This window comes from Eubalaena glacialis, chromosome 8, assembly GCF_028564815.1.
Source record: "Eubalaena glacialis isolate mEubGla1 chromosome 8, mEubGla1.1.hap2.+ XY, whole genome shotgun sequence".
NCBI lineage: Eukaryota > Metazoa > Chordata > Mammalia > Artiodactyla > Balaenidae > Eubalaena > Eubalaena glacialis.
This window is the reverse complement of record NC_083723.1, coordinates 66,641,980-66,661,878: the sequence shown is the minus strand read 5'-3', so window position 1 is coordinate 66,661,878 and position 19,899 is coordinate 66,641,980. Positions and strand designations below refer to the sequence as shown.

General features: G+C 39.3%; 1 protein-coding gene across 1 annotated transcript in view; it reads right to left on the bottom strand.

Moving 5' to 3' along the window:
* Nucleotides 1-3,790: 3,790 nt before the first annotated feature.
* Nucleotides 3,791-19,899, bottom strand: part of COL28A1 (collagen type XXVIII alpha 1 chain) — a 151,545-nt gene continuing 135,436 nt past the window's right edge. Inside the window, 4 exon segments of the mRNA XM_061198237.1 lie at nt 3,791-3,963; nt 9,747-9,885; nt 14,160-14,450; nt 15,896-16,041. Of these exon segments, the coding sequence (XP_061054220.1) occupies nt 3,791-3,963; nt 9,747-9,885; nt 14,160-14,450; nt 15,896-16,041 (749 nt within the window).

Genomic DNA, 19,899 nt, shown 5'->3' with positions numbered 1-19,899 from the left:
TCTTTTAAACTGGTGTGATTTTTTCTTAACGTTTTCTATTCCTCTCTTTCAAGGAGTTAATTATTTCTCTAATGAATTTTATAAAGTGAGTTCTAATATTTTTTAAAGTATTGAGTTCTTCCTGTGTGCCAGGAACTAGGGACACAGAGATAAACAAGGCATGTCTTTGCTCCTAAGTTCAGAGAACAGGCAGACGGTACAGATGCTGTGATCAACAGAATAATGGATGCAACAGTGTCCATTCCCTAATCCCCAGAACCTTACATAGGAAAAGGGCTTTGTAGATGTGATTAAGGTTAAGGACCTTGAGATGGGGAGGTTAGTCTGGATTGTCCAGGTGGGCCTTATCAAATCACACTAGTCCTTAAAAGCAGAGAACCTTTCCCAGCTATAATCAGAGCACCAGAGAGATGGTAGCATGAGAAGAATCCAACCAGCTGTTTCTGGCTTTGAAGGTAGAGGAAGGGACCATGAGCCAAAGAATGAATGTGGGTAGCCTCTAGAAGTTGGGAAAGGTAAGGAAACGGATTCTTCCCTAGATCCTCCAGAAGAAACACAGCCCCACTGACACCTTGATTTTAACCCAGTTCTTGAGACCTGCATCAGACTTTTGACCTCCAGAACTGATAATACATTTGTGTTTTTTAAGCTGCTGAACCTGTGGCAATTTGTTAAAGCAGCAAAACAAAACTAACACAGGTGCTCTCCACTAAGTGCAAGGCAGCTCAGACTGTGATCAGGGTAGAATGGAGGCATTAGGGCAAGTGCTTTGTGTCCTCAGAGTTGAGCATGGCCCAACTGAGAGAGATGAGGAAGTACCACAAAGGAGGAGGCCTGCAAGTTGTCCTTGGAATATTAGGATTTGGTCAGTCACACGAAGCAAGAGGAGAACATTTTAGACAAAGAGATGAACACCCAAGTCAACATTACAATATGTTTGCATATCAATTTTCTATATGGGAAAAATTGTGAAAAGCTTGAAAAACAAACATAAGTACTTCTGCTCTTTGCAAAATGGCAGGCTAGATACTCTGAAGGGTCTTTCTGCTTTCCAACAACCATATGGTGACAATACAGGCTTTTCAATGCATTGCTGGGCTTCCAGGAAATAAGAAAATACCCAAAGCCCTCCATCCCAGAACAACAAAAAATGGGGTAGTGGCCATCTATGTAGCTCAGACCCACTTTCATGCTGAGACAACTAAAAAAGATGAAGAAGAAACAGTCACCTGGAAATCACCAACATGCTAATAGGCTCATAGGAATTACCAGGCATGAAGATGGGAAGCTAGAGAGGTACACCCAGCACCCAGAGCAGGTTTTGTCCTGGGTGAGTTTCCTGCCCAAGAAAGGTGGCTGAAAGGCTGAGCAGCATAAACAAGAAAAAAAGGTGCTAGCCACAAAAAAAAAGATGGGTAAATTTGCATTAAAATTGAGAACTTCTGTTCACTCAAAAAAGAAAAGAGTAAAGTAAAAAGGCAAGCCACAAAGATATTAGCAACACAAATAATGAGCAAAGAATTCAAATTCAGGATATATAAGGAACTCCAGAAATTCAATAAGCAAAGGCAAACAATCCAATAGGAAAATCTCCCCCAATTATAAACAGACATTTCACAGAAGCAACAGCACAGATGGTAAATAAATATGGTAAGATGCTACTAGAGAAAGGCAAATTGAAACAAGATACCATTTCACATCCATGATTAACAAAATGAAGAAGTCTGACAATTTTGTGTTAAAAAGAATATCAAGCAATGGGAACACTTATACAACAACTGGTGCGAATTTATAATGAACTGGTTCAAGCACTTTGGGAAAAAATTTGGTATGATGTACTATTTTTGAATGTTTACATATCCTGCAACCCACCAATTCCACTTTTGGGTATATATCCTAGAAAACCACTGGTACACGAGCACCCAAAGCCACACGTAAGAGCATTCATAGCAAAGCTGATGAAAAACATTAATTAGAAACAATTTAACATAGACAAGGTAATGGTTGACTATGTTGTGATATATTCATACCAGTATTATACAACTGTGAAAGTGAACAAGTATGAATTATAATGTAATAACATATCAAGTGAAAAAGAATTACACGTCATGAAACCAATTTTTTAAAGCTCAAAAAAACCTAAATAATAAATTATTTAGGAATACATTTAGATATGGTAAAACAGGGATTAATTATAATATTGAATGAAAGTAGCAAGTTGCAGAAGACCAGAGTATGACACCATTTTTATAAAGTTCTAAAATAAGTGAGACTATGTATTATTTAGAGATACATAGAGATTTATGTGGTTTCACATGTAAAATTACATATAAAAACCAATAACAAATTGAAATGGTAAAACCAAAATTCAAGATGGGTTATTCTAGCAGAAAGCAGGGGGTTGGGATGATGAAGGGGCTCACAGGAAGTTTCAACAGAATTGCTTATGTTTGGTTCATTCTCCGTGTGATGTGTTCACCGGTGTCCATCTTGGTATCATGTTTTTTAATTTACAAATATATTGCATATATTATTTTGTAGTATCAAATACTACATGATAAAAATTTAAGCTATACAAAATTGTTTTTGCTAAGATGGCTGCTATTCCAGCTCCTCCTTCCTTGGGTGCACTTTTGTGTACCCCCAAACTCAAATGAGGGTCACAGGCCTGAAAGAAGAGGAAAGTGTGTTGTGAGATGATATATACCAATGCTGTCTGAGTTCAGCTCAGAACTAGTGATCTTCCCAAACTGGATGTCATAAAATGACAGAGCCAGTTCTCTACTACTCTGTTGGGTTATATTTCAATTTGGTGGCTCATTTTTTTTTTTTTTAGTGTACGCTGTATGTTTAAAATGCTCTGCTCAGGAGTTCATGGGGGCTTCAAGTGGTCCTTGGCTGTCAAGTGCCTTCCCATCCCACCCCACTAAAATTCAAAGTTGCTTTTACACATTTTAAAGGAAGGGTAGAAAATGTTCCTTTGTCTAAATTACAATTTTTGCTTTAAATGTATAGCTTAAACATACAATAAAGGCTTTTCTTCCAAATATGTTGGAAGAGTGGGGAATGACAATTGTTAATAAATCTGAGTCTTAATTTTAATTTAGATTGGTTTCTTAATCATTTTCAGGGCAAATGAGGCAAAAATCTAACTACCCTCACCAACCCCACTCCTATCCCACGGCCGCTTATCTCTCAGAACCACTCCATCTTGCTGGGTTTCCCTCAGGTGGGATATCTTTCTTACCTCACCACCATCTCTGCACAAACGTACTTCCATCACTTCTAATGTCCATACCCAGTTCCTTCCCCACCAGCTACCTTTTGCTACAGGCAGGACTTTTAGGGGTTTGGGGGACTGAGGCAGGTGTGAGGGACTGGGGGAGCCAAGGGGGAGTGGGGGTGGTCTGGGGCAGGGGTTTCATCTGACATAGTACATGCAAAGGAATTAATGGCAATCAGAACAACATTGTGGGTTGTGAAATAGATAGAACATGTGTGTTGAAGTTACACAGCCCTGGGTCAGACCCCCCATCTCTTCCACTTTTTAGTTTGGTGACGTTTGAGAAGTTCTTCAGTGTCTCAGTGTCTTCATCTGTAAAAATAGTTAATAATACCTACATCCTAGGGTGGTTGTAAGGATTTGACTATGTTTATAAATTGTCAGTGTTCAGTATACACTCATATATGGTGTTTTATTTGTATTGGGTGAATATTGAAATTATAGAGATTCTTTATAGGCTTGTAGATAGAGACATAGATTTGACTCAGTACAGGGTGATTTACTTGCTCATCCTTGAATGCAGATTTCTTCACATTTCTTTTCACTGTTGAATCTATTTCCTGAGCCTTTACAGCCACTGAACCAAAAGCGAGCACAGGAGTTGACCTGTTTGTCATAATACCATCGAACCACATATTCTCTACAGTTTCCTGGCTGTAGGGGTTCCAAACATCTAGGATCTAGAGTGAGAAAAGGATAACATGTTATTATAAGTTTTTCTTTCATTGAAAAGTAAAAGCTTTAGGAAGCTTATTCTCCGTGCACACTAACACACCACCTAAAAAAGTATGGTTCTAAGTTAACGACGGGTTCCTGAATACCCGACATATTTCCTCTACCACCTGAAACTCCACCATTAGATAGTCATTACCCTTTGAAAACATAAAAGTTTTTGATCTTCATGAAACCTCATTAAAATGCATATTTTCCTGACAATACTGTGAGCCTTGATTGGCTAATACTCTTGTGAGTATTAGTTGACAGGAGAAAGATACGACTTCTTCGTTTTCTTTGGACTTGATTTGAACTCAAATTAGCACTTGGAATGAAGATGACTTTGGCCTTCTATACACATTCCCTCCAAGTTTGTTCATAGAAAGCACCACTATGATCACATGTGATTGTGCTTACTAAAGGAGGAAAATCCTTTTAAGTTACAAAAAAATGTAAAATAAAGGACTCTTTTTTTTAATTGAAGTATAGTTGATTTACAATATTATATTAGTTTCAGGTGTACAGCATACTGATTCAGTATTTTTGCCGATTATACTCCATTATAGGTTATTACAAGATAATGGCTGTAATTCCCTGTGCTATACAGTATACCCTTGTTGCTTATCAATTTTATACATAGTAGTTTGTATCTGTTAATCCCAGAGTCCTAATTTGTCCCTCCTCCCTTCCTTCTCCCCTTTGGTAACTGCAAGTTTGTTTTCTATATCTGTGACTCTGTTTCTGTTTTGCATATATCAATACATACATTTGTATTATTTTGTAGAGTCCACATATAAGTGATATCATACAGTATTTGTCTTTCTTTGAATTACTTCACTAAGCATAGTATTCTCTAGGTCCATCCATGTTGCTGCAAATGGCAGAATTTTGTTCTTTTTTATGGCTGAGTAGTATCCACTGTATATATAGACCACGTCTTCTTGATCCAATCATCTGTTGATGGGTTGCTTCTATGTCTTGGCTATTGTAAACAGTACTGCTATGAACATTGAGGTGCATGTATCTTTTCTAATTAACGTTTCTGTTTTTTCCAGACATATACCCAGGAGTGGAATTGCTGGGTCATATGGTAGTTCTATTTTTAGTTTTTTCAGGAACCTCTATACTGTTTTCCATAGTGGCTGCATCAACTTACATTCCCACCAACAGTGTACAAGAGTTCCCTTTCTCCACATTCTCTGTAACATTTGTTATTTGTAGACTTTTTAATGATAGCCATTCTGACCCGTGTGAGGTATATCTCATTGTGCTTTTGATTTACATTTCTTTAATAATTAGTAATTTTAAGCATCTTTTCATGTGCCATCTGTATGTTTTCCTTGGAGAAATGTCTCTTCAGGTCTTCTGCCCATTTTTTGATTGAATTCTTTTTTTTTTTTTTTTGATACTGAGTTGTATGAGCTGTTTTATATTTTGGAATATTAATCTGTTGTCAGTGGTATCATTTGCAAATATTTTCTCCCATTCTGTAGGTTGTCTTTTCATTTTGTCTAAGGTTTTCTTTGCAGTGCAAAAGCTTTTAAGTTTAATTAGGTCCCATGTGTTTATTTTTGCTCTTATTTCTTTTGCCTTAAGGAGACTGATCCAATAAAACATTGCTACTATTTATGTCAAAGAATGTTCTGCCTGTGTTCTATTCTAGGAGTTTTATGGTTTCAGGTCTTACATTTAGTTATTTAATTATTTTGAGTTTATTTTTGAGTTTATTTTTTTACGTGGTGTGAGGAAATATTCTAATCTTATTGTTTTACATGTGGCTGTCCATTTTTCCCAGTACCACTTGTTGAAGAGACTGTCTTTTTTCCATTGTGTTTCTTGTCTTCTTTGTCATAGATTAATTGATTGTAGGTGTGAGGGTTTATTTCTGGGTGCTCTATTCTCTTCCATTGATCTATGTGTCTATTTTTGTGCCAGTACCACACTGTTATGATTACTGTAGCTTTGTAGTATAGTCTGAAGTCTGAGAGGGTTGTACCTCCAGCTTTGTTCTTTTTTCTCAAGATTGCTTTGGCAATTTGGGGTCTTTGTGGTTACATATGAATTTTAGGATTATTTGTTCTAGTTCTGTGAAAAATATCATGAGTGTTTTGATAGGGATTGAATTAAATCTGTAGATTGCTTTGGGTACCACGGCCATTTTAACAATATTAATTCTTCCAATACAAGAACAAAAGATATCTTTCCATTTCTTTGTATCATCTTCAATTTCCTTCATCCATGTTTTATAGTTTTCAGAGTATAGGTCTTTCACATCCTTGGTTAAGTTTATTCTTAGGTACTGTAATATTTTTGATGCGATTTTAAACAAGATTTTTTTTTTTACTTTCAATTCTGTTATTTCATTTTTAGTATATAGACTTACAACAGATTTCCATATATTAATCTTGTATCCTGTAACCTTGCTGGAAGTATTTATTAGTTCTAATAGTTTTTGTGTGGAGACTTTAGGGTTCTCTATATAGAGTATTGTGTCATCTGCAAATACTGACAGTTTTACTTCTTCCCTTCCAACTGGATACCCTTATTTCTTTTTCTTGCCTGGTTGCTGTGGCTAGGACTTCCAATACTATGTTAAATAGAAGCAGTGAGAGTGGGCATCCTTGTTTGTTCCTGAATTTAGTGGAAAGGCTTCCAGATTTTCACCACTGAGTATGTGGGTTTGTTATAAATGGCCATTTTATTCTTTGTTTTCCAGTTGTGGTTATAGTTCTTCTCTGATCATTTATTCTTATTTGTGTTTCTCCCATTGTGGTTTGATGATTTTATTTTGTAGTATGCTTGGGTTCCTTTATCTCAACATTTCTTTTAGGGTAGGTTTAGTGTTGCTTAATCTTTTAGTTTTTGCTTTTCTGAGAAATTCTTTATCTCTCCTTCTATTCTAAATGATAATCTTGCTGGGTAGAGTATCCTAGGTTGTGGGTTTTCCCTTTCAGCAGTCTGAATACATCATGTCACTCCCTTCTGGCCTGCTAACTTTCTGCAGAGAAATCAGCTGATAGCCTTATGGGGATTCCCTTGTACATGACTCTCTGTTTTCTTCTCTTTCTGCCTTTAGAATTCTCTCTTTAACTTTTGCTATTTTAATTATATGTCTTGGTGTGGGTCTGTTGGGGTTCATCTCGTTTGGGACCCTCTATGCTTCCTGTACCTGGATATCTGTTTCCTTCTTCAGGTTTGGGAAGTTTTCAGCAATAATCTCATCAAATGCATTTTTGATCCCCTTCTCTCTGTCTTCTCCTTTTAATACAAATGTAGGCACGTTTGATGTTGTCCCAGAAATCTTGCATGTTCTACTTGTTTTTGTTTGTTTGTTTTGTTTTGTTTTTTGTCATTCTATTGTTCTGATTGAGTGATTTCCATTCTTCTATCTTGCAGATCACTTATGTGTCCTTCTCTGTCATTTATTCTGCTATTCATTGCTTCTGGAGTATTCTTTATCTCAGATACTGAATTATCTATGTTTGATCAGGTCTTTCTATTTTCTAGTTCCTTATTAAAATGATCTGTGTTTAGATCATTTCTCTTCCCAGTTCAATTAGCATTTTTATTACCAATGATTTGAATTCTTTATCTGGTAAGTTGCTTATTTCTGTTTCATTGTTTTTTCATGGGTTTTCTTTTTTGCTCTTTCAGTTGAGAGTAGTTCCTCTGCCTTTTCATTTCACTTAAGTTTCTCTGTGTCTATGAACCTAGATGAAACAGTTAGCTATTTTGGTTTTGAAGGGGTGTTCTTATGTGGGAGTGTCCCTATGCTATGTGCATGTGCCCACTGCCTTTGGTGGGAGAGCTGGATGCCAGCCATGTCTTTCCTCAGGGTGAGCTGGCAGCTGTCACCTTGGTAGGGTATTGGGCTGGAGGTGGAGGAGCTAGAGCTGGAGCTGTGTGTGAGGCAGGACGTCCTCTCTGCTCAGTGGTTGTCACTGCCCTTGGGTCTGCTCCCAAGTTGCTGGAGTGGAAGCCCCGAGGGTCAGGCTTGAGCTGACTCTTCTCCCTTAAAGTGTGTGCTTTTCCTTCTCTTCACTCTGGGATCTTTGCCCCAAAAGGAGGGGAGTGCTGAAGCAAGTAGGGCTCATGGGCTTACAGAGTTCGGCTCAGATGTACCCCATGATCCTGTCTTTTCACTTGTTTCACTTGTGGCCACCTCAGATCTAGTGCTAGGCTGTAGCATGGAGTGAGTGGGGTCAGAATGTTCCTTTGGCTTGGGCTGGGGCATGCAGCAAGGTGGTCTTGGGCTGCTTCTGGGGTGCCACTTGAATACACACCAACAATGGCTGCCTCCATGAAGGGCTCTCTTTATATCACAATTTTCTTTTAAAAAGATCAGCTTTTTTAAAAATAAATTTATTTATTTTATTTATTTACTTTTGGCTGCTTTGGTTCTTTGTTGCTGTGTGCGGCTTTCTCTAGTTGCAGCGAGCGGGGGCTACTCTTCGTTGCAGTGCCTGGGCTTCTCATTGCGGTGGCTTCTCTTGTTGCAGAGCATGGGCTCTAGGTGCATGGGCTTCAGTAGTTGTGGCACACGGGCTCAGTAGTTGTGGCTCAGGGCTCTAGAGCACAGACTCAGTAGTTGTGGCGCCCGGGCTTAGTTGCTCCGCAGCATGTGGGATCTTCGCGGACCAGGGCTCGAACCCGTGTCCCCTGCATTGGCAGGCGGATTCTTAACCACTGCGCCACCAGGGAAGCCCAAAAGATCAGCTTTTACAGGACGATAAAAACATGACCTTCTAATGTCAGTTTACAAATAAGTTTCAGAAACACTTCCACTATCCAAAAAAATAAAAAATAAAGCTAATTAGAGTTACAACAATAAAGCTATTTGTTAAATCCCTTTTTATTTCATGTTTGTCCTTAGTGCCTTGATTATTATTTCTTACTGAGGAACTTATACCAAGGTGAGAAAATTCCCAAAAAAGACCAAATAGATACTTGCTGCCTGACACTTGTGTTCTGTGTGACAGTTTACATGCCATAAGCTTCATTTCTCAATAGCAAAATAAGCCCTTTCTCCATCTGCCATAATCATTTCCCCAGATTTGGAGTATGTCTCAATTCACTTATTTGCTAATACTGACCTCTAAATTTACCTTTTCGGCCAAATAGAAGGGAGCAAGTGGATTCTCACTACCTCCACTCTTTAAAAACAATAACTGAATAATGTATATTGTTGTCAAGCCAATCTAAGCTGCTTTTGGGCAAGGATGTTGTCTCTCTTGCATGTTCTTCACAAATGTGTATGTAATGATTAATTTCTATAGACATTAACTCCATAGAAAATATGCTGATGAATTGGAATCTAGATTCTAGCTTCTTTTTCTTTCTTCCAACCAGGGGTCAAAAATTCAAATGTCTACATGTGTGAAGGCTTCATGTAAGACAATAGGGAGTGGTAAGAGCTACTGCAAACATGAGAGCAATATCCTCTCTAAAGGCTTCCAAATTTTAAAATAACAATAAACACTATAAGAGCTTTAAATTTTTTGATTGACCAAATTTGTTCCAACAACCAGCCAGTTTTCTAATTCTATATATAATAAAATGAAAAGCGTCTTTTGTCCTCCCTGTTTAGAGTCAAAACATGTTCTCTCTGGATGAGATTTTAGAGACCATCCTCTCTGTGCCTTCTTGATATTATAGATACAACAGCTGATGGGCAGAAATCTCTTACCTTCGTGCACAAACTTTTCTCGCTCTGAGTTCAAAATGGGACTTTGAGCTCTGGTTTCCAGACCCTCTGCCTGATCCTCAGGGGACCTGAGCAATGGCCCCTGGGTGGTGGCAGCCTCAGATGATGGAGTGGCAGCAAGGCTGGCAGCCCAGGTGGGCTCTGAAGGCTCATTCTCTTTGTCCTGGGCTCCAGAGACACTGACCTATACAAAAAATTTAGAGTTTTGAATCTGGTGATATCAAGTCAAAAAAGCTACTTTGCTTTGGGGAACACTTAAAGAAAAGCTTCTCCCCAATTCTTCAATATTAATTATTTCAATAAAAGCTCACGAAACGATGCCTCTCCCCTATGTCAGGCATTCCTGAATACCTAAGTTATGGATTTTCTGACCACCTCGTGGTCACACACATTTTTCCCACTGCCAGACACAAATGCTTTTGTGCTGGGCCTTTCAGAGAGATCTACCTGCAGGGTACAAAAGATGTGAGTTTGGGAGGAGTTCATCTTCATCCTTTTCTTAGTCAGTTGTATGAGGAGGGAAAATAACCAATAATTTCTCTGACCTTTTTTTTTTTTTTAATGGTCTTTTCCTCTCTGTTTTCTAAAACTAGAGAACTTAACAATATATTCCAAAATATCTACCATGAACTCCACCAATGTTGAGATTGGGAATTGAAGTGACAGAGGACAATAATACTGTTAAAATAAAAACAATAGCAATCACTTCTCATCTCATCCTATTATCTGGACCCCAACAAATGTCAAATGCTGCAGGATGCTTAGCTTCTAAGAAGTTCTGAGAAATGTATGCTAGCTAAGGGATAAAGGATTATAATATCAAAAGCAAGTTTTCTGAACTAAGATTTCCAAGTTTCATCTAAATTTATGATATGTAATGAAACAAGGAAGAAAATGTGTTTTGCTTAAAAACTTAAAAAAAAGTCACATCAGTTATTCTTGACTACAGTTGCCAGGAGCTAGGACAATCTTTTATGGGTCCAATTAAGTTCTTTTTCTTTTTCCTTGGACCCCAGCTACATGAGGTTGAATCGATAATTCATTTCAGTCCTAGCACAGTGTGGTCATTTATCCTCGCAAGGCCCTCTCTTGTTTGTTTGCTTTTGTTTATTTATTTAAATCGGCAAATCTGTGAACTAGGTAAAGTCATTTTTGATGCTTCCTCACCTGTGGTTCCTGTCATCTTATGACCAAAGCCAGCTGTCATCATTAGTTGCTCTCTGCCATCTAAACTGTTCCACTGCTTTTGATTCTGTACACACACACACACACACACACACACACACACACACACACACAATGCGGAAGAACTAGCTAACTCTATTACTCATGTATGTATATTTTTACAATAATTAAATGATTATCAGAGCAAATATTTCCATTGGGACTGGTCTGGTTATCAGCCTATATAAAGGGCACTCAATTCAAATACAGTAGTGATGTTTCATTAACCCCAAACACATCTTTTGGTACAAATGGAGGTAGACCTGTGGGTCAGTTGGCATTCCTCTTTCTTTCAGAATGATCCTGTATATACAGATGATGATTTGAATGTGAATTTTGTTATATTCATAGAACTACAGAATTTTAAGTTTAGAGGAAACATTTATCAGTACTTCATTTTCTATGGAGGAATCTGAAGCTCCAAATAATTAATAATTATAAACCTAAAGCTTCCCCCAAATTATTGGTAAGTTAGTGGCAAAATTAGAAATGCCCTTTTCAGGAAAGAAATACTGTTTTGTTTTTTTGCTTGCTCATATTTCCTTTTAAGCAAAAAATAAGTTAAAAGAAAAGCTTGACTGAGGAGTAGCTTATCAAACATAAAAAAGACAACAGGCGTTATGGCTACACTTGAGATATACTGTCAGGTGAGAATGTTCCTTTGAAGAACTTCACTGGGCAGCATGGTTCTCTTAAAGGAATTAACTCAGCCTCTAAATAACCATCTTGTTCAAGTCTTAAGGTCTCATAAGTCATTCTTTACCTCTTGTAAGTTTAGGAGTGTATGTTTTCTTTCTCAATCACGTCATTATTTGGGAATTTTTTTTTTAATTAATTAATTAATTTATTTATTTATTTATTTATTTACTTTTGGCTCTGTTGGGTCTTTGTTGCTGTGCGCAGGCTTTCTTTAGTTGTGGCAAGCGGGGGCTGCTCTTCGTTGCGGTGCACGGGCTTCTCATTGCGGTGGCTTCTCTTGTTGTGGAGTGCAGGCTCTAGGCGCGTGGGCTTCAGTAGTTATGGCACGGGCTCAGTAGTTGTGGCTCATGGGCTCTAGAGCTCAGGCTCAGTAGTTGTGGTGCACGGGCTTAATTGCTCCATGGCATGTGGGATCTTCCTGGACCAGGGCTCGAACCCGTGTCCCCTGCATAGGCAGGTGGATTCTTAACCACTGTGCCACCAGGGAAGCCCTGTTTGGGAATTTTGACTACTAGAACATTACACCTCAGGTTCTAGAACAAGTGGAATATTTTTTTTTCATAAATGAGAATAATTTTATCTTTTGGCTCCATGAAATTTCAGTTTATTTAAGCAAATACATAATTATATTACATATAGTTTACATAATACATAATTATATTATATGTTATAGTTTGCCATTTTTATAATTTCCTTATTACAAAAGCAAACATGTTCATTGAAGGGAATTTACAAAATCTGGACAAGCAACAGGAAGAAACTAGAAATCACAAGTGATTCCACCTCCCAGAAATAATTGTTGTTGATACTCATGTGGTTTTTTCCCCAGTCTTTTTTCTATATGCATATATATTTTTTAACAAAATATATACTGTATGTTTGGTTTTCTGGGTTTTTTTAATTTAATATGTTTCCATATATTTTACTGTGACTCTATAACACCATTTTGAATACAGAATATACATAACTACAATAACGTTTTTTAACATTTAATTTATTTGCTTTTTTTTTTTTTTCTGTAGAAACCACATTGCTCATTCTGGTCAAAGAACACACATATTTGAGCCTTGTGAGACAAAGTTTTACCAATGTGTACTTTCACTAGTAAGTGTCTTCCCTTAAGCTATCACCATTTATGAGACATTATGATTGGAAAAAGAGATCAAGTTTGATGGGTCAAAAGTCCTCCAACTGATCTACCTATAGCCCCACCAGTCTGCTTCCTCCCCACGTTTGTAACCCTGCGTCCCACTCCTCCCAGCACACCCTGCTACGCTTTCATTCCTTCCTCTTCCTCATGCTGCCTCTGGCTCTCAAAGTCAGTCCTCCCACCACCGCCCAGGAAAAGTTCGTCCCCAGCAGCAGAACCTTCCCCAGGGATCCAGTCAGTACTAAGGCTCCCCTTCCAGAAGGGGCATGGTACCTCTGCTGCTCCATACTTGGCCCTGACCTTGCAGAAGTTAACCTTTAAGCCTATCCTCTCGATCATTTCTGGTTTCACATGTGTAAATATCACTTTCCTGATAAGACAAATTAAGCCATGCCACATTTCTCTCTCTCTCTTTTTCTTCTTCCTTCCTGCCTTTTCTTCTTTATTTAAAATCTTTATAGCATGGAGGAGGAAATATTTGCCACTGGGTAAATTCACAATGGGTCAGAGAGAAAGACAGAAAGAGGGAGAGAGAGGGGGATAGGGGGACACTTTGGATTCATTATTCAATTCCTCTAGGCTTTATTATTTTATTGGCCATGCCACACGGCATGCGGAATCTTAGTTCCCGGACCAGCGATCGAACCCGTGCCCCCTGAAGTGGAAGCAGCGAGCAGTCCTAACCACTGGACTCCCAGAGAATTCTCTCCTCTAGGCTTTAATGTCATCATTTTAAAATAGGAAAGGATTAGCCCCTAACCTACCTTCCAACTCTGAAAGTGGGATATAAGCTGCCCCAAACTTTACTGGCAGAATACACACCAAATTCATGATAGTGGCTGCTTCTGGAGAGAGGAGGAGGAGGAGGAAGAGACTCTGAAGGAGAACAGCAAGGACTCTAAGTTTATCTGAAGCAACAGTGATGAACAGAGGGAAACACCAGTTATGTCTGGGTGGTGGGCACTCCAGTGTTTGCTATATGCGTTCTCTGTTATTATTATTTTTTTTTTATAAATCTTAAACCTAAACACAACAGGCTGCCTATCAGCTCTGCACACTTCTGCTCCCTCCACACTGGCCTGCCTTGGAGGAGACGAATGGCCCCAGCTCCGAGCAGGGCTCACACAGTAAAACACAGCAGAGGAGCCGGGCCATGAGGGGCCGACACCTAGAGGCCGGGCTGTTCCGTGCAGCTGGACGGGCAGATGTGTTATGCTCAGTCCCTTCTAGCCTTAGAGCAGATCTTTAAGGGGAGAAAACAGATTTCAAGCAGCATCCAAGAATGTGAGTGTATGACCTAAAGGAGGATAACTAAATAGGTGCCACACAGTTCTAGAAGGGCCTTTGGTTTCTGATTTCCGAACATTTTCCTCATAACTCATTACCCAGAACCTTGCATATATTGCAGACAAGCTCTTTAAACTTGAGCTCCCGTCTTCCCTGGATGAGTGCTGATGATCATGAGTATTAGCCCATGTGCTCAGACTTAGCTTTTCCCAGCAGTGCAGGGCCACGTTTCTCTCAGTCAGCTGTGGGGATTCTGCTCCTGCCAGCTGGGGCACTGCCAGGGCCTTCAAGGTGCCTGGCTTCGCAGGTTCTGACCTTGATTGCCGCTTCCCAGATGATAACACTTCTTTGCCAGGTCTCTCAGCACTCAAGCACTTAAGCTGAATGCTCTCCATTTGCATTTAAGGTTGCTGAGGACTGTCAGGAACACCTTGAGTTTGGGCTGCACCTCCCCTGATCGCCTGCAACTTTCCTAGAGGAAAACTGCAAGATTTTATTCTGTTTAAACCCTCTCATACATTAGTATAATGTCCTCCATTCTGGCATTGCCCAGTAAAGGTTTTTGACTGTTCTAATCATGTACTTTTACAAAAGGAAGAATATTCTGGTAATAATCCCTTATTTTACAAATGAGGAAATGGAAACCTGAAGAAACAGGTGATTCACCCAATGCCAGGCAGCTGTCAGATCTCATTTCTAAGATGTCATTCACTGTGAAATACACTATAAATTTTAAGTCTAAAAAAAGACCACAGCATACTAAGCAGATGCATACCAATCTCTGAAATAATAAAGTAGGAAAAGTATAAATTCTGGAGACAAGGAAATAAAGGATTTAGCTTCAGCATTGAGACTACAAGCCAAGTTTCCTGACTTCCAGATCTGGGATATTTTTTCTAGATCAGTTTGCAATATGTTATTTTTTTCTTCTCCCTAAGAGAGGAACATCTTACATTCTAAGGCTAATAAGTCTATGATTAGCAATATATGAGGCTTCCACAGACACATCACCTGGCAATACTAATAATTCATTGTTATGCAGTTTATCAAGAAGATTTTGAGGGTTTTTTGACTACCACAATGAGAAAGTATTAATTCTACTTTATAAACAAATAAATTATTGTATTGACCAATATAACTATATCTGTGTATGTGGCTTAGTCAAGGCCACTTACAAATAATTAAGTCTGATTTCAGGAAATCAACTTAATTTTCGTGTCAGTGGAGAAAATAATCTAGTATTAGGCTTAGTCCCAAGTCTTGTGAAAGTTTTAAAAGTCCATGTATTTTGAAAGTATTGATTATGGACTTTGAATAGGCTACTTCATTCAATAGTGAGTATAGTATGATTGGGCAACCTATAAAATTTTACTTGAATATGACATAAGGAGAAAATATAGGTGTACTCAAATATTTGTGTCTTTTTCCTAATCTGTCATGGATACTCAGTACCAAGTTAAAATATAGGCCATGGTACTAAAGACAGGTTTTTAAGAAAATTCAGCCAAAATGGAATCATATATATGATAAATAATTCAATGATGTTATCTTTAAAAGAGCAAAAAAATAAAATGACACTATCAGCAAGTAATGGATAAGCTGAAGAGGATATAGAAAAGAGAGATGGGATAAGAGTTTTGAGACCATATTATTAAATACTGATAAGAAATGATGAGGCCCTGATCTAAAGCAGTAGAGGTATTGATGAGGAGAAAGGAACGGAGAGCATAGATCGAGGGATGATAAGAACAGATCAAAGACCACAGTACCAACAAGTGGGGACGATACAGTGAGAACAGAGCTACAGGTGTATCCCAGGTTTCTTGCCAGGTACCCGGCTGGTTGGAGGGACCATACCCCTAGGAAGGAAATCTGGAGGAGCAGCACGGTGAACGTATTCCATGTTGAATGCCTGCGGGGCGCCCAGAAGAAGATGTGCACAGACAATCAAAATGTGAATCTGGGACCCAGGAGAAAGGTCTGGATTGGGGAGGCAGATTTGAGAGTTAGCACACGTGGCTTTGGAACTCAGAAAGAGAATATGGAACAAGAAGAGAAGCAGGCTTAGGACAAATCTCAGAAAAATTGAGTTTAATATTAAGGGGTAAACAGAGAAAGAAAAAACCCAAAAGCAATTGAGAAAGAATGCTCAGAAGAAGGACAAGGAGAGAGACGACTTGCAAAATCAGAAATAAGCAGCGGCACGGTGATATATGCAAAAGAGAGATTAGGTAAGAATATGGCAATAAGGATTTGGCAATTAAAGGGTTGTTGGTGACTTTTCCAGCTGAGCTTCAGGGGCATATTGGAGGCAGCAGCCTGACTTCAGAGGATTTCCCAGGGGAACAGAAGTGAGGAAACAGTGAGAGCCAGAGGGAGATGGAGAGAAGGAGAGTGAGGGTGCATGTGTGGTTGTGAGGGGCAGAGACAGCAGAGACTGGCCTGTGGAATAACTTTATTATATAAACATAGAGATAGGACAGTAGCAAAAGGGACATGTGAACTAAAAGAGGGTTTGGGAATTTTTGAGATGGGAGAGCCTGAAGCCTATTTCCTGACTCTACGGAAAGAGTCAGAAGTGTCGGCGGGAAAGGGTACCACAGGAAAGGAAGATCCTGGTCTTGGAAGAAGCAGAAGGGAATGGCCTCAGAGCACAGTAGGGGACAAGCAGGTGTCACATCAGAGTTGAGGACAGAGCCCATGGTCAGGTCTGAGGATGAAGGGACACATCCAATTCCATTATCAAGGCAGAACCTGCCTAGGGCTCCGGTTCTCGAAGAAATTGCCAGTGGAACCCTGGTTTCAGAAGTGGCCCTCTTTAGATGGATCTTGAGATGGAGTAAGAACACATAAGGGTTGTGGGGCATTGAGAGTAAGAGATGGAAAAACTGAAAATGGAGATGGAGATCTTTGAGCAGCTTGTGTGATAATGAAAGGAGGGGAGAAATGCAGCCAGTGGAATGGGGACCAGGGATAGGGTCTCACTAAAAGAGAGGATGGACAAAGAGAGGGCAGGACAGCCAGCAAAGTCAGCCTGCTGTGTTAGCTTTCTGTAACTTACATCTATACAGAACATCCATTTCTTCCATAGAAATGAGGAACCTGCATGCTCGGCTTAAGGCTGGCATTGGACTATACATCAGGACCATATTAAATAGAAGGAGGGGACTCTGAGCTCCCCCTTGGCCTCCACCATGCCTCTCCACCTCATGCAGGAGCTACTCAGAGGGACTCTTCCCACACCAGCTCGGGTGTCACCTTCACTGTGTTGCTGTGCAATCACTCCTCATAGGAATCCCACAGCCTCCTTTCTACAGAGAGAAAAAAATCTTTGCTGCCAGTTATCTAAGTTATTTGCAATCTGGGGACAATTTTTCATAATACAAAAAAGCACCTTTATGGAAAGGGTAGACAGGGCTTCTTTCCTTTCTGCTCTTTCAAGGGGGAAAGAAATCTGCAATACCGTTACAAGAAACTGGCTTCAGTGAATAAACACTCTTTGCATTGACATTAATTATGAATACATTTAGAATGACAAAAAGTGACTTCATACATGAAATCCATATACTTATTTGCCTAATGGGCCGTTACTGGATATAGCCACTTGGTCTGATTAAATGATGTTTACTTGATTTAATTGCCCTCTTCCCATTTATATCTGGGAAATCTTTCCCCAACTGGCCACACCCAGAATGAATAAAGGAACATCAAGTACCAACATTGTTAGTCCCATAAAAGATAAGGATTTTTTTATGTATATAATCTTGTTAATGATAGTATAGTTGATGCCTTTCACGGAAGGAAATCTTCAGATTTCTTTTTCTAACAGTTGGTATAGCCTTGGTTTGGTCCATAAGTATTTATTGAGCATCTACTGTGTGCAAGATGAAGCACAGTTTTAGGTCCTGAGAGACACAAAGTTTAATTAGACACAGATGTCCTCAAGGAATTTAAATCCATTAGGAAAGTTAAGGTACGTACAAAAATAAGTATTAACAATGTTAAAATGTGATAAATTCCAGAAGAAAGTATAAACTATCCTGAGATTTCAGGAAAGAGGCAGAATAGAATGGACGTACACGTTTAGCTTCTCAAGACTGGCCTGAAAAGGCAACAGAGCTGGGATTGCCAAAGCGTTATGAATTTAGTGGAACTGGGAAATCCTTCTGCTGTCCATATTTCCCAATACATCTGTTTGTAGATGTATAGTGTACATCATGTTCATTCCACAACTAGATAAAATAGTTCAAATGCAAGTCCTTCTTGACTTAAATCAACCCATTGGCTTAGATTTCTCACAAAAGTGTAATAACTGATATCAGATTTTCCCCTAAAAACAGATTTTGATAGAAAGGAGAGGAAGAAGGAATACAGAGCTAGGTGTCTTAAGGAGTGATAGAAGAGACAACAGAGAGGAAATAGAGATGCAAAAAGGGAAACAGGGCTTCTGAGATTGTTTATTTATTTTGCAGTATTGCCTAGGGTAGGCTTGGGAACAATCTGAGGATTGAAAGGTTTTGACAGATTCATGTTACGTTAGGTATTTCGATACTATAATTATACTGTTAGATAAAGGTGAGTGTGCATGGACAAATACATACATATGTTTTTGTATTTATGTGTGTGTATACATTATATATACGTACGACCGATCTAAAATGTGACTATAAATGCATATATGTTTGTTCAGACTAAATATCTATTAGGATCATTCATTTTTAAAAATTCACTCTTACTTCGGTGCTTGTGCAAAGAGAGACAGGGTGAGAAGGTGTAGAGACAAGAGGGACTATCCAAGTTCAAGTTCATTACAAGCTCCCACTAGCTCAGTCAGAGGGCCCCTAGGGAGATCCAACTGATACCCACCCTGTGACTCTTGGTGTTACAAATCTAAACTATTTTGGATGTCCTCTTCTTATGCCCTCCCCGCTCCCCAGCTACTAGAATGCTTCCTCTGTCATAACCTGTTAACATCACTTTTCTCTCAGGGCATCTAACTTCCTGCGTCATGACACCAGAGGCACAGGCTCTTGTCTCATTCTGTGCCGTTGCCTTGGATGTCCCTCAGCCACCTCCGCTTTGGTACAAAATAAACCCATTATTTTCTTTCAGAGAACCCTACCCTGCCTCCTATATTCTCCATCTCAGTGGATGGTGTTTCAGTTCACCCCATCTCCAAGCTAGAAATACAACCGTCCTCCCCAAACCCTCTCCCTAACCTCCAATCCATTCAGTCACTAAATCCTGTTCATTCTGCCCCAGAAATGGCTTTCCAATCCATGTGTCCCTTTATTCCAATGGCCCCTGCCTTAGTTTAAGGCCTCATTATCTCTCACCTGGACCATTACTCCTCTTATCCCACCTCCAGTCTCCCCTCCCCCTCCTCCTTCTATTTATCTTTCATAGTGCAACCAAATGTGACCATACGACCCTTGCTTTTAAGACTCTCCTGCTTTCTCCTGGTTGCTTGGCCTATGGATGAAGTTCAAGCTCCTTAGCGTGACACATGAAGCCATTTATAATTAGTCCTCAAATTATTTGTCCAGTTTTAACTCTCGCCCTTCTGCCAGATACACCTTTGGCTCCAGTTAGACTGAACTTGTCCTCATTTCTTAAAATGCCATTCCCTTTGGATTTCCCCTTTGCCCCCACATGTTCCCTTTTCTTGGAAATACGCTTCCCCCTACTCTTGCCTTGAAAAACACTTACTTAGTCTTAAAACTCAGCTCAACACCACGTCCTCTGTAAAGGCTTCCATTACTCTGCCCTGAACGTAACTGCACTGTCTCTTGAGCTTCATCTATAGCTCTGCTGAAGTTCTTAATACCTCTTGTACTT